At 38.0% G+C, this 14069-nt stretch overlaps 3 protein-coding genes across 4 annotated transcripts; 2 read left to right on the top strand and 1 right to left on the bottom strand.

Moving 5' to 3' along the window:
- Positions 1–105: 105 nt before the first annotated feature.
- LOC127797509 (probable CCR4-associated factor 1 homolog 11) lies at positions 106–1256 on the top strand. Its single transcript, XM_052330480.1, has one exon. It carries the CDS (start codon positions 305–307, stop codon positions 1172–1174), a length of 870 nt encoding a protein of 289 aa, XP_052186440.1. The 5' UTR covers positions 106–304; the 3' UTR covers positions 1175–1256.
- Positions 1257–3546: 2290 nt separating this feature from the next.
- LOC127797510 (uncharacterized) lies at positions 3547–5100 on the top strand. The gene is made up of 3 exons (XM_052330481.1): positions 3547–4014; positions 4575–4766; positions 4857–5100. The coding sequence occupies exons 1-3, from the start codon at positions 3757–3759 to the stop codon at positions 5016–5018; spliced, it is 612 nt and encodes a 203-aa protein (XP_052186441.1). The 5' UTR covers positions 3547–3756; the 3' UTR covers positions 5019–5100.
- A 145-nt stretch (positions 5101–5245) lies between these two features.
- Positions 5246–13048, bottom strand: LOC127797508 (transcription factor E2FB). Of its 2 annotated transcripts, none has more exons than XM_052330479.1 (14): positions 12600–13048; positions 8829–9021; positions 8541–8600; positions 8318–8403; positions 8156–8244; positions 7939–7993; positions 7313–7365; positions 7173–7223; positions 7007–7055; positions 6806–6871; positions 6656–6732; positions 6235–6457; positions 5887–5950; positions 5246–5783 (listed from the first exon to the last, which is right to left on the bottom strand). In XM_052330479.1, the coding sequence occupies exons 1-14, from the start codon at positions 12735–12737 to the stop codon at positions 5662–5664; spliced, it is 1326 nt and encodes a 441-aa protein (XP_052186439.1). In that variant the 5' UTR covers positions 12738–13048; the 3' UTR covers positions 5246–5661. The 2 variants fall into 2 exon arrangements, with proteins under 2 accessions (XP_052186439.1, XP_052186438.1); XM_052330478.1 differs by having other exon boundaries at positions 5246–5778.
- Between the last annotated feature and the right edge of the window lie 1021 nt (positions 13049–14069).

The following is a 14069-nucleotide window of genomic DNA, read 5'->3' as shown; positions in this document are numbered from 1 at the left end:
TCTTTCAGAAGAGAAGCGAAGAGAAAGAAGCCTTCCTTCCTTCCCCCTTCTTTCCTACTACTTATCCGTTTTCTTTCTTTCTTTATTCGATCCATCTTCTTCCTCCCACCTTCTCATTCTTCTTCTTCTTCTTCTTCTTCTTCTTCTCTCTCTATAAAACCCACCCCGGCCCCCACTCTCCCGTCCGTCACCAACATAAGAATACAAACAACCACCCCCATCATCAACTCTCTCTCTCTCTCTCTCTGGAGAATTTAGATCACGAAGCACTAGCACAGATAAGGAGCTTCCGGAGTGATCGATCATGTCAGGCGACGTATTGGTTCCCAAACCTAGATCCAAATCTGTCCACATCCGACAAGTCTGGTCGGCCAATCTTGACTCCGAGTTTGCCCTCATTGGAGATCTCGTCGATCGCTACCCTTACGTTTCCATGGACACTGAGTTCCCCGGCGTCGTTTTCACGGCTTCAGTCGACTACCGCCACGGCCGACCTAGGCTACAGCCGTCCGACCACTACAGGCTCTTGAAGTCAAACGTCGACGCTCTGAACCTGATCCAGGTGGGTTTAACGCTCACCGACGCTGCCGGAAACCTCCCGGATCTCGGGGACGGCGAGAGCAGCTTCATCTGGGAGTTCAATTTCTGCGACTTCGACGAGCGCCGCGACCCCCACGCCCCGGACTCCGTGGAGCTTCTCCGCCGCCAGGGCATAGACTTCGAGCGGAACCGGTCAGAGGGGGTGGACTCGGCCCGCTTCGCTGAGTTGATGATGTCGTCGGGCCTGGTTTGCAACGACTCAGTGAGTTGGGTCACGTTTCACAGCGCGTACGACTTCGGGTACCTGGTGAAGATCCTCACGCGCCGCGAGTTGCCAAGTGGTCTCGAGGACTTTTTGGGAATTTTGCGCGTCATTTTCGGGAGCAACGTTTACGACGTGAAGCATTTGATGCGGTTCTGTGAGAGGCTGTACGGAGGGTTGGAGCGGGTGGCGAGGACCCTGGAATTGGACCGGGCGGTGGGGAAGTGCCATCAGGCCGGTTCGGATAGCCTGCTGACGTGGCATGCCTTCCAGAAGATGAGGGACGTCTACTTTGCAGGGGATGGGCCGGAGAAACATGCCGGTGTTTTGTATGGCTTGGAAGAAGGAAGAAGCCCTTTTGTGCAAAACTAAAACTTCGTTTAATTGATTCTTTCTTTTTGGACAAAATAAAAATTTCAAATTATCAGTAGTGATCAAACAAATTCAAACTTAACGGCAGGGGCAGCAAATGGTTTAATTTGACTAATAACAAAAGAGTTTGATAATCAAATCGAATCAATTGAACTGTTCTACTTGGAAAATTAAACCATACTGAACAGCTTCTTACTATTTGAATATTTAAATTTCATATTTATTTATATTAATTAGTAAAAGTATTAAATTTAAGGGTACAAATAACATTTCTATATACGTATATATATGTATGTTGTCTAATTTAAAAAACATTATTTTTCAACTTAGGTTAGGTATAGAACAGTTGATACTTTAGAAAATCAATGCAGACGACAGAATGTATTAGCTATATATAAAGGGAATTGGTAGCAGTTATATTAGTCTGTCTTTTCTCTCTTAAAAGTCGATAAACTCTCATGAGCTGGATATCGTGTATGGAACCAATGGAAATGCTAAAACTCGTGAGACTTAGAATAATATAAAACTTCAACTTCATACTTACTAACGTTTCAGCCCACCACCCTTGCAATCTAGGCTGATTTCATATTTTTCCCTTCAATTTTACCTTGAAAAGTTTGTTACCTTTCTAAACTTTAATTTTAACCTATCAAATATTTAATTTTTATAATTTACACAAATTAACCATCTAATTATGGTAAGAATGGGAAGGGTGAGTTAGTTGAGGATCACTGGTCGAAGAAGGGGAATAGCTATTTGCGAGTCACTAATCTATTGATGGGAGACTTGGTTATTCCATTCGAGTTGACATGAGATGAGAGACAAGAGCAAAAACAACAAGTAAAGACGAAGGAGAAGAAGGGAAGAAAGATTGGTTCGGTTGGTTCTTCTTATGTTTAACTTTTTTTTCTATTGGGATTAGTCAAGATGACAACTGTCAAAAAGAGGCTTGAATCTTTAGTTTGGATGGATTGGAGATTCGAGTAAAAACAACAGTCAAAGGCGAAGGGGAAGGAGAAAAGAAGGATCGGTTCAATCGGTGGTTCTTTTATTTAATAATAATAATAATAATAATAAAAAGGAAGAAAAAACGAGTTTGTTAGAAAAATTGGGACAAATCGCATCATCGCTAATTAAGTCATCATCCTTACATCAAAGTTAATATTCGTACTTACACGAAACAATTTGGCCGCATGCATTTGCCACATTCACGATATATATATATATATATTGTTGCTAGTTGTTGGTGAAGCCCAGACAAGAAGAGATGGGATACTTGAGCCTTGTGCAAATGGTTTCCCACAGTTGAAGAAAATGATTGTTGGATGCGATGGAGCTGGGGCTGGAACTGGACGGCATGGGCTGCAAGTAGAAGGACGCAGCTTGCTTGACGAGGTGATTCTGGATGGAGATTTCGATGGCAGAGCAGCAATTTAATGTCTGTGATCGGCCTTCGTTTATGATGATGTCCTTCAAGGATGTGTAAGACGTCGACGGAGAATCCAGGTCTGGTGCTAGAAATGACGATGATGCTTCGCTACTTTCAAACCCTAATTGCATCCCTAAACCTCTCATCACTGGAATCCAGTGGAAGACGAAGAATTGCAGATCAGATCTTCGATCTGTGGTGTGGTGTGGTGTGGAGATAAAATATATACATATGAATATGATCACCGGCCGCCGAATTAATTGGCACTATTCTCTTACGCCCATTTGGATAAAGTCATTCCTTAAAAAATATATATTTACATTCATATCCTTTGGATTATCTTAGAATTTAGATTTAGACACCATGCATAATAATAATAATGGGAAAATTATGATATGATTCTCTACTCATATTAGATGCTAACCGTATTTTATTATTATTATTATTATTATTATTATTATTATTATTATAAAACTAGTATTGCATTTCTATTCTCAGCAGCTCAGCTCAGCTCAATTGGGCCTAAAGAGATGAGATTGGGCCTAAAGGATTTTTCCTTCTTTTTATCTCCCATCTGCTAAGCCCAAACTCATATTTTCTCGGTTTTGTCAAAATAAAATTATTCACTTCAGATTCAGAATAATATCTTACGACTAATGCTTTTATTTTTTGAATAAGATTTTCTGTAAAAATATCAACTTTGTTTGTTTTATCATTATTATTATTATTATTATTGCATCCAGAAACAGGGAGGGCGATGATTTGGTGGCCATAGATAGAAGGCGTCTTTTGGGGGTGTGTGGAAAAGAAGCCTAAAGAGTGCTACTTGTCCATTCTCTTCACCATACAACTTGAAAAGGGAAGATAAGTCGATCAAGCATGTGACAGACGCAACCCTTTCTTTTTTTAAGCTCAATTGCTTTGTATTATGTTAATTTTTCTCCTTTTATTATTTTCTTCTTTCCTACAACGAACACTATTCCTATTTGCAAAAATTGAGGCCAAAAAAGGGTAAACTAGAAAGTTCACTGTTTTCTTCATCCCACTGGTGCTGCGATATAATAACAACTTATACAGAGTTGAGACAAGACTCTCTCGTCTGAAATTGGAAGCATGTTTGGATAGACGGAAAGTATCCAGGAAAATATTAAGAATGGCCACAGGTCTGCTAGCCCCTTGCCACCATTTGAACAACAAGACTGTATTCGGTGCAACTTTTCTGAGTAGTGGCCGATGCAACAATTTCTGCGGCTGTGCTTCAGCTCCTCCTCCTTCCTCAAAGCCCAAGTTGAAAAGCTTCACAGTCAGAGCAATTAAAGAGAAAGCAGAGGAAATTAAGGCCCCATCTCCGTCTCCGTCTTCTGCAGAAGAAATAACCAAAAAGTATGGCCTAGAAGCTGGTCTTTGGAAGGTAACCCATCTCTGCCCTATTTCTTTATTCTGTTTCGTTTTGGTTTTGGTGATGAAGATTCAATCTCAATGAGGAGTCTGCTTAATCCTCTGTCTGTCCTTACTAGATGTAGATGATGATGCCAATGAATTGTTTTAGATTAATTTATATCTTCGTCCATATACAGCCATAAATAAAATCAATGTATATTTTGGTCCGTACACAGCCAACGAAAACTCAATTGGCAATATGTTATATCTATAGGTTCAGTAGTCAGACTAATATGCCAGCTTATCGATTGAGGAACGGAATTGGAAATTCTGTTCCGTGATGGAATGAACAGGAGGATCCTCTATCCTATTTTCACTAGGAAAAGCCACTTTGCCGCTACTTTCCGTGTTCGCTGAATCCTCTTTGAGATATGTTCAACATTGAGCTCACAGATGATGATGCATTAAGTTGTGACCAAGAGTGCTAGTGAAGTTGTCTTACGGGTTCATGGAACCAAGTAAATTACTGACGAGGGATTGGTTCGGTTCGTGACAGTTTTAATCGTTTTTTTTTTTTTTTTGTGTGTGCAGATTTTCAGCTCTAAAGAGAAAGGAAAGGAAGAGGACAGTGGAAAGAAATCAAAGGGGGATCAAGCAAAAGAGCTCTTGGCCAAATATGGAGGAGCATATCTGGCAACCTCCATTACTCTGTCCTTGATCTCCTTCGGCCTCTGCTATGCCCTGATCAGTGCCGGTGTCGATGTCCAAACTCTGTTACAGAAGGTTAGTACGGATATAGCTGCATTAATTCACATTACCTGCAAATTGTACGCGACCAACTTCAATTTGGAAAATCCTTATGGTTACTTGCAGGTAGGAATCTCCACGAATGAGACCGGGGAGAAAGTTGGAACTTTTGCATTAGCATACGCAGCTCACAAGGCTGCATCTCCAATAAGATTTCCTCCTACGGTGGCTCTCACCCCCATTGTTGCTAGTTGGATTGGGAAGAAAGTTGAAGGAGACAAGAAATAGTTTGTATCAGCATGTAATGTTCCCTTATTCGCTCTGATTGCAAACAATTTTAACCAGAGTTAATTACATGATATTTGCCACCTCTGCAACTCCATTTTTATGCCAACTTAAACAGCAAACATTCATGTGGAGCTCGTTGAAGCACCAAGCCACATTACCTCATAGCTGGTCTCCCTAGATGGAGTTAACTATAGGAATTTTAACTCAGCCAAGCATTTTTATCTATTGACCATGGGACCTTAAACCCTAAACTCTTATTATATTACTATCAATAGATATGCAAAACCAATGGTACATGACTCTGATTTCCTTAATTACTTTGTACAACAACTGGAATTAATGCTAATGAAGGCATTCCAGCAAAGAGAAATAAAACAATATACGGGAGCACACTCCTAATAAGAACATTACCCCTATTTATTCATAACTATCCCCGATGTACTCAAAATTTGCAAGCCTATTAATCTACTACTATACAGTGAGGCGGCTGTTCGTCTCCGGGCATGGCTTCTAATCCAGGAATGCAGAGCTCAAATCCAATGGACTCCATGACTGAATGAGCATAAAATGGAAGTGATGATTATTATGCATTCTCATGGCATGGATTGATAACTACTCAATCCCTGTCATCCGCCGGTGGTGTTTACAGCAGATGGCACTTCTGTTGTAGTTGAAGGTGTGGTTTGGGGTTGAGGTGTGCTGACATTCGCTGTTGCGTGGTCATCTTGAAGCGCACCCAATTCGTTCCATTCAACCCCACCTGTGCTTGCGAGTCAGGGATTGCAATTCATACTCGAGAATACCAAGATGAGACGAAGGAAAGGAAGGCAACGCAAAAGAAAGAAAGCCAAATAAGAGTAGAGGATACAATCTGCCCACATGTCTGTGATGCTAACATCAGCATCTGATAGGAGCCAGTAATCTGCATCACTCTGCAAAGATCAAAGGAAGCATCTATTACTATTAAAAAAAAAAGAAACTCAAAAAGAATTTGATTGGACTGGACCTGCAATGGTTTAACCAATACACCAATTAATTAAAGTCACAAGAAAAACAATGCCTACTCTTGAAAAACCGGCATCATATTAAGTTGTTCTTGCAGATGTTATGGAACTAGATAAAAAAAATAACGTTTTGGAGGCTGAGGCAATCCTGCAAATTATACCTCCGAACCAAAACGACTGCTAATTATATTAATTCAAGCAGCAGGACTTACTTCAACTTCTGGTACTATCTTCATGATCCCACTCACAAAGTCCTGTGAAGCATTTACATCTGAGAACATTCTATAGGATTCTTGTCCCTGTGTTTCAGTCTCATTTCGTATGTTTTCTTCAGCTACCATTGGAATGGCTGGGTTTTCGTTGAACCCTGATGTTGAAGGAACGCTTGGTGATACCTCAGGACCAGTTATCTCTTCAAACTTCTCATCAAATTGACTGAAACAAATGGCATTCAGGAAAAGGGGGGAATAGAAATGACAAGAATGTATAGGTATATACATTTACAAGCAACTACGTTCTTCAAGAATTAAATATCAACTCTACTTTATTTAGGACTAGAGATTAAAGGTTGGGTCTAACCAAAAGACAGAAACAGATATTGATCCCTGATTCCTATACAAGAAGCAGAAGTACCTGACAAGGTAAAGATCTATTGGCCCCATGGTGCTCCTTAGCATTATTCTGTATCTCCTCTGAGGGTAGTCAACAGCCTGGTAAATATCAAACAATGTAAGGAACATGCATCTATAGATTATTCCTGAATCAAATGTGACTTTGAATGACCTCATCGGGATCTGGGACTTCCAGAGTGGTGCCATGTGGAGCTTTGATCGCAATCAGGGTTTCACTCTGACAAAGCAATAAGAATAATTTTAAGGGAAATTTCAGCAGAAGAAATCTATACTTTGAAAAAAACAGCAGCCTAACACCATAAAATTAGAAATCAATAATTATACAAATTATAAGGGACAGGAAACATATTACCTGGAAGCAGGGTAAGCTTTTGATATCATCTTCAGTCACAAACAGCCACCTACAAAAGAAGCAAGAAAGCAAGATAATTGTGCTAGCTAAACTGATAAACCATGGTTCAGAAACTCTTTAATAACTGAATTTCAAGAAAGGCAAGAGGCAGAAGAAGATTTTTTACTTCTGATTGTTTTCATTTTCACTCATCTCCCTCAACCTTTCCTGCATTTCTCTGCACAAAATTGAAATATAGGAACATCAGCACATCCAAGGTTGCAAAAAGGAAATAGATATGATTTTCTTGGCACAAGCGTTTGCAACCTTATTTGTTCATCATATTTGCGCTCCTCAATAGAAAGGTCCTCAACTTCTGCCTGAGAGGAGAAAGCATTTGTGAGCACAAAACTAATGCACTTCTAAAGAAAAAGAACACGAGGCACCTTTTCACCTTTCGAGCTGAAAGAATTGAAAGCAACCCAAAGATGCCCCAACAGAGTCCTTTTGGGGCATGTTACCAAAACCTTCCTCTTTCTGTTCTGGGAGACCACAAGGCACGTGTATGTTTCATTATGCATAAATAAGTACGTGCTCAAATCTATTTTCTATTAGGTCAGCATTTCTCTTGATTTGTTACATACTATGCTTCATTTGAACTTTACTGATATTGTGGGACCCTCATCTTTAATCAATAGTATTATATCTGTATATTAAGAAGTGCCTGCTACATGCATGACGTGTTTCAATGTGTGCCTGTGCAGTAATCTTGATCAAAATGTTAAAAGATGTGTGGCACATAGACCAACGTGTCTGTGAAGGTATAAACAAATCTGGCTTCTGCTAGCAAGTGTCAGATCCAACTCTCATTTTCTGAAGGTGGTAATCAATACCTAAGACACTAAAATTTCACAATCCAATAATAAGCTCATATGTTTGCAGTTTCTTCATACCTGAATGGTAGAAGCATTCTCATCAACCTCCCCTGGCCTGGACGCATCAAGTCCCCTGATTAATTAATCACTTAGTAATCAATTCTCATGTGCTGAGGTGGTGTTTAGAACTAATTAAATTCTAAATAATGAAAATAGAACTAACTAAATAAATTACAAACAGCAGAATATAAAGTAACCATCATAAAAGTTGATAGAAGTTTAGTGACATCCATACTTCCATTGAATTCTATTCTTAAGCTTCTTTTCAATGAGACCAATCCCTTCTAGGACATTTGTTATATCATATATCCTCCTCTTCTGTACCTGTAACAACCAAACCACCAACTGAATAAAACATTGTAACACATGCCGTGCAGAACGGACATGGAATGGTTACCTCCAAAGTGTCAGCAGCTCTATTTAGATCAAGGATACCATCTTCAGCATGTTTGATCAGATTGATAAACTTTTTTGTAAGTAGACCTGCATAAAAATGAAAGAATACTGTCATTGGTCATTCTGATGGATACATGCTCCATGACTAGATTATTTAGTAGATAAAGAAAAAGTGGTTTGAAAATAAAAAAAATAACAAAATTAAAGCACCACAATTCAGTTACCAAGGGAGCTATCATAGCGACAGGTACTAGCTGGAGTGAGATTATTGCCTGAAGGAGAACCTGCAGAAAAAGAAACATAGTTCACATTTTTTCTCCATTTTTTTGCCCAGTATTTTTTCTCCATATTTGCCGGCTTGATAAACAATAGAGGGAGCAGTCATGAAAAAATCATGAGAAAAACAATGGTGGAAGATTTTTTTCAGCGGCTACTAAAATTTTTCACAGGGATGCAATGGCATATTAGTTACAGATGCCAAAATAAAGACTTTGGTGCGTGGCACTACTCACCAGCATTAGAGACAGGAGTTTGAAATCCAGATCTATTGCACTTTGCAATCCTTGGTGCTTTTTGTGCCTTTCCCCTCTTTCCTGATACAGGTGTTTGAAGGGGACCACTAACAACTTTGGTAAATCCAGCACTAGGATTTTGCTCATTAGATTCAACTTCAGAGTGCACTGCTCCACTCTTCCGCTTCAGTGGCTAAAAGTCACCAGTTAAATTTTACAACATAAAATCAACAATATGTCTGAAAATTTAAATATACAATTAAATAGGGAAAATAAATCGAAATTCTGTCCAAGGAAAATAATATACACTAAACTCAACTCAACCTGCCAACCACTTTACCAACTACAAAGACAAAGACTATTACTCTGATGATCATAAAATATCAACTGGCTTTCAAGACAAATAATCGCACAACCAGAGTGACATTGATGAGCACAATATTAAGGAGGGTTGATTGTAAACCACACCTGACTGGAAACAATAAATTTAAGTTTGCCTTCTTTGTATAATCATTAATAGGGGATTAATATTTAGTAGCTAAACATAATTACAAGAGAAAATATGCTGACACCCTTACTTTACATCACAAGTAATGGCAGAGTACTTGATAACATCAAGTTCTTCTCAAGCTTCATATAATGCAGTAAGGACAACTAGAATCTGCAGTGATGATGGCTGATTCTCAGTGCTTGTGTTCCATTACAGTAGAGGTAATGAGGGGGAAGGAGGTGTTCAGAATTTAGATAGATATGCCCTATTATAGTCTCTACATGGTGGGAGCTTCCTACTTTGATCTTCACCATCAATGGCTTCATTTAGATGGAAAGTTAAGGTGATATGTTATTGGTATGGTGGCAGTTGGCAGTGATTGAAAGTTGATATTGGTAATGATGGGAAGAGGAGGTAAACCATAACCTGTGTCCACTAAGCCAAGGTCTCTGACAATAGGTAATCTGTAATTTCAGAAACATAACAATTATCAATAAATTCAAAAGAGCTTGTTGGAGTAAGTTATGCAAATTATGATGTTGATAATATAAAACAAGACACCAGTGAACAAGAAGTGGTAGTTCTCAAGCTAAACCATAAAGCATGCCAGTTACCTTGTTATGGATGTTTTAATGGATTCTGTTATTCAAGATCTGGAGTAGGGATTACTGCTGCAGAACAGTGTCTCAGTTTCTAAAGACCTCAAGCATTTTTGAGTGAGTAGATGGAATGGGATTTATGACCCTGCTAACAGTTTAAGCCCATTTGGTCCAAATATTTGTTTGATATGTTTTGTTTTTCTCTGTAAGATTTAGCTTTAGATACAGCTTTGTGCTTTTTTCCTGTATAAGCCATAAGATTTGACTTTGAGCGGAAAATAAGACAAAAATGAAACAAGTCTAATAAAAAAGTGCACAATGGTATTTGTACGGGTCCACATGCAAGAACAAATTGTATTAGCAATTCTGAACTACAGCAGTGAATTGATGTCCTCTCTTTCAAATTCAATTCTCCACTGATTTGATCCACATGGAAGTCAGCTAATTAGCACTTCAACAGCACCAACTTAGTTCGTCCATATCATTCCTTATCTCACAGGAACAACACATTTTGTTGCTTCTTCCATATGGATAAATTGACCAAATAAGAAGAAATGATAAGGACGAATCAGATTGCTCAGCAGGCAAGTCAACCAAACACACCAACACAACTGCTTTACTTCATCCATTTTATCCCTTCTCTGGGAAGAAGAATATGCTATAATGCTTTAAATGAAGACAACAAATGTTCTGCATTTCATTGCCAGAACTGTACGAGGAGGTGATCCACTAACCTCCTTAGCTACCTTGCACAAGACCAATTTAGAAACTATTATCAGACTCACTAGTAAAAAGTTTTCTCGGTTGCCACCACACAACCAAAGAAGCCAGCTTTCAATTGCTCTAGAGTCTGGTCTTCTGTATTCTTTTCCCAAGGAAGAGATTCATCTTGGAACCCAATGAACTTCTCTAGTATAATTTAACCTAAAACTGCCTGACTAGGAGAGGGTCTGAAAATACTATTATGTTAACTTTGCTACCTAAATCCAGGTGTTTCTAGTCTATAATGTCCTTTAAGAAGCAGAAAAATTAATAAATGAGAAAGAAATAGAAATTAAGTACAGCATAAAGGCCTTACACAACTTACATAACCAAGTGTCTACTTCATAGAAGCATTTCTCCACATGGTTAGCTATAATCCAGAAAACCATACTCATCAAAGGTCTCAATTTGTTAATATTATACCATGTCTCCTCAATAAATCTCATTTTATCAAAATATTGGTGCCTGGATACTGAGTATTTCTAACCAGTATTCGTATCTACTAGTCATCCATAGACTTTGCATGTAAGTTGAACACAGCACACACACCTACCTTTACACAGTAAAACAAATTGGAGCCACGAATAAAGGAAAAAAAAAGGCTCATCATAAATATGCCTGATCAATTCATTTATAACCTTTACGTCTTAGAAGGTATAGATTATTCTGTCTAGATATTCATACATATCAGTCACACGAAAACCGAATTTCATTTTTAACTTTCACAACAAACTCCATATGGGATATCCTTTCTCTGTGAGTATACATTTTAAAGGAAGATACTTATGCCTTTTCATATAGTCATTTTGAAGTTATAGTGAGCCAAATTTTCAATACAGTGCACTGAGTAATTCACTCAAAGATTTCATAAAACTAGTCAAATCAAAGGCTTTCTAAGCACCTGGAGAGGTCAGGACATTTTGAACCTTTCCGCCAATGAGTAAATAAATCAACATGGAAATTAAATTCAAATAGTAAAATGCAGTTTGGGAATGGAGATGTGGACATGGAAATTTATGTGGCAAGGGAAACCATAGAAAGGTGGATGTTTGATCTAAATATAATATGGTGAGGGATAAGTGATCCAGAAATATATTATATGGAGGTAGCAAAACAACTGATACCATTCCCAACACCCACAAATGTGTGTCCACGTGTATCACATCGTCATATCATGACTCTAACTTTGGGCTTCTGTATCAAACATTCAAGCAAGACATATTCTACATCTCTTGATGAAGATGGAGATCCTGAATCTCTGTGTGGTACAAATCATTATCTTCCTCTTAAGTCTTAACATGATTCTAGATCAGCTTTATCCCCAGCAGCCTTTCTCTTTAGGTGAGTTACATAGTTACCAATATCTGTTAAAGGCTGCTATGAATTGCTAACTCTTAACTTTTCGTGGAATTTATATGTAATCTCAGCACTGTCCCTGAATTACATAAATTATCTTTTAACTTCCTAATCAGCGTTTAATTATTTCAGTGGCTTAAAGCAACCTGCACAGAACTCTAATTGGAAGGAAGATATCTTCCAATGGTTAAATTGTACTTCTCAGCAGCCTTGAAGAACCTGACAGTCCTCAGGACCTCATCAGCCTTTAAGAGAGCATGGTGTATAAGAGAAATTATGATTCCTAAAAAGTAAGCATATAAATCTAAGTGAACAATCACATGAATATAGCTCCAAGATTGAATCAACAAAAAACATAATTGCATCAAAACATAGTAACTAGTCTTTCTCAACCCCCGAAAAAAAAGAAGAAGAAAAATCCAAGCCAACCCGAACTACATAAAAAGAAAAAAGGTAATTCACGCCTAAAAATCAGCAGATCTCACTGCAAATTCTGCAATTACCAAAGCCCTTAAGATTACAAATCAAACACAGTTAAATGAACGTAATAAAAAGAATACTTACCGGAGATTTAACAAGAATACCCTCAGTTTCATCGGCGGCTACGGATGCCGAAAACCGGTGGTAGTCCCCAAATGGCGGCTTGGCCGACGTGAAGGGCAGTTGGCGCTTCAGAGGCGGTTGCTGTTGTTGTTGTTGCATGATCTACTCCGGCGGCAGATTCGGAGTTGGCGAAGTGGAAAATTGGAATCGAGTGAACTTCAAAGCTGGAAATTCGAGAAGGATCAATGAATCAAGAAGGAAGCCCTTCTTCGTGAGAGTTTTTGGGGGTTTCTGAGGGAGAGAAAGAGAGGAATCGGAATTGGAATTGGCAAATTGGAAGGATTGCGGTGGTGAATGGAATTGAATGAATTGAGATCTAATTCAGAAAAGAAAACAAAGGATTAAAAAAGCGGGAAGAGAGAGAGAGAGTGAGTTGAGGAAAACGAGGGAAGAAGCCAAGCGAGGAGGGAATTTGGTTCGGATATAGATGTGGAGGGAAGCCCCCGCTGCGGCTTTTATTATTATTATTATTATTTTTATTTTATTTTTATATAATAAAGTCAAATAAATAATAATTGTCCAATTAGAATTCAAATTTCCACGTCAGACGAGTTATTAGCCGCCTTTTTTTATATTTTTCATAATTTCGTAAGTTTATTCATGAGTTCATAATTTATTTTTTTAAAAAAAAAACAATTAAATATTCTATGCTCTGAAAAAAAAAAACAAAAAACAAAAAGGAGAGTAATAATTTTATTATTACTGTAATTTGTAAAAGATGTTTCCAAAGCAAATATAGCAATTAATTTTACTAATATATATATATATATGTCAAAATATTAGGTTTTTATTTTATTTTTTTATGATGGAGGAATGTACGAAAAGGAAAGGGGGAGCTTTCTTTCAATAATATCAGAAATGAGAGCATTATTACTTTATTTATGCAACAAAAAAAAAATGGAAAATTCTATAAGCAGGTCGTTCGAATCGGCGATTCGCGCCTTTTGTTAACTCAGCCCCCCCCGCCCCCAGGCTAAACTCGTAGTAGTTTTTGCTTTTCCTTTCGGGTCTGGGCTCTTTCTTAAATGAAATAGGCCCACAGTTGGAATTTAACTTGAGCTGGGCCCCCCCAATTTTGAGGGTCCAAAAGGGCAGTTTTCGATGATTTATCAATCAAATGAGGAACACTTAAAAAAAAAAAGTCTATAAAGATACCTGTCTATTTCGTCATTCTAATGACATTATTTTGAGTAACCTAGCAATAAAGAAACAGTAAATTACACTCAACATCAGTAAGTTACAATGTATAGTATATACCATCCCAATTTCTATAAATGTAAATTACATATATGACCTCCAACTGTTTGATAAACCAAATTAAAAAAAAAAAAAAAATTGTGTAATGACACATATACACGTATTAGGAGCCACTAGTCTATTATATACACAAACTAAAACATAAGAATGCTAACTTAACTTTTACCTAGCAAA

The sequence above is a fragment of the Diospyros lotus genome, chromosome 3, assembly GCF_014633365.1.
Source record: "Diospyros lotus cultivar Yz01 chromosome 3, ASM1463336v1, whole genome shotgun sequence".
In the NCBI taxonomy this organism is placed as follows: domain Eukaryota; kingdom Viridiplantae; phylum Streptophyta; class Magnoliopsida; order Ericales; family Ebenaceae; genus Diospyros; species Diospyros lotus.
The sequence above is the reverse complement of the archived record's forward strand: the minus strand, read 5'-3'. Positions and strand labels throughout refer to the sequence as shown.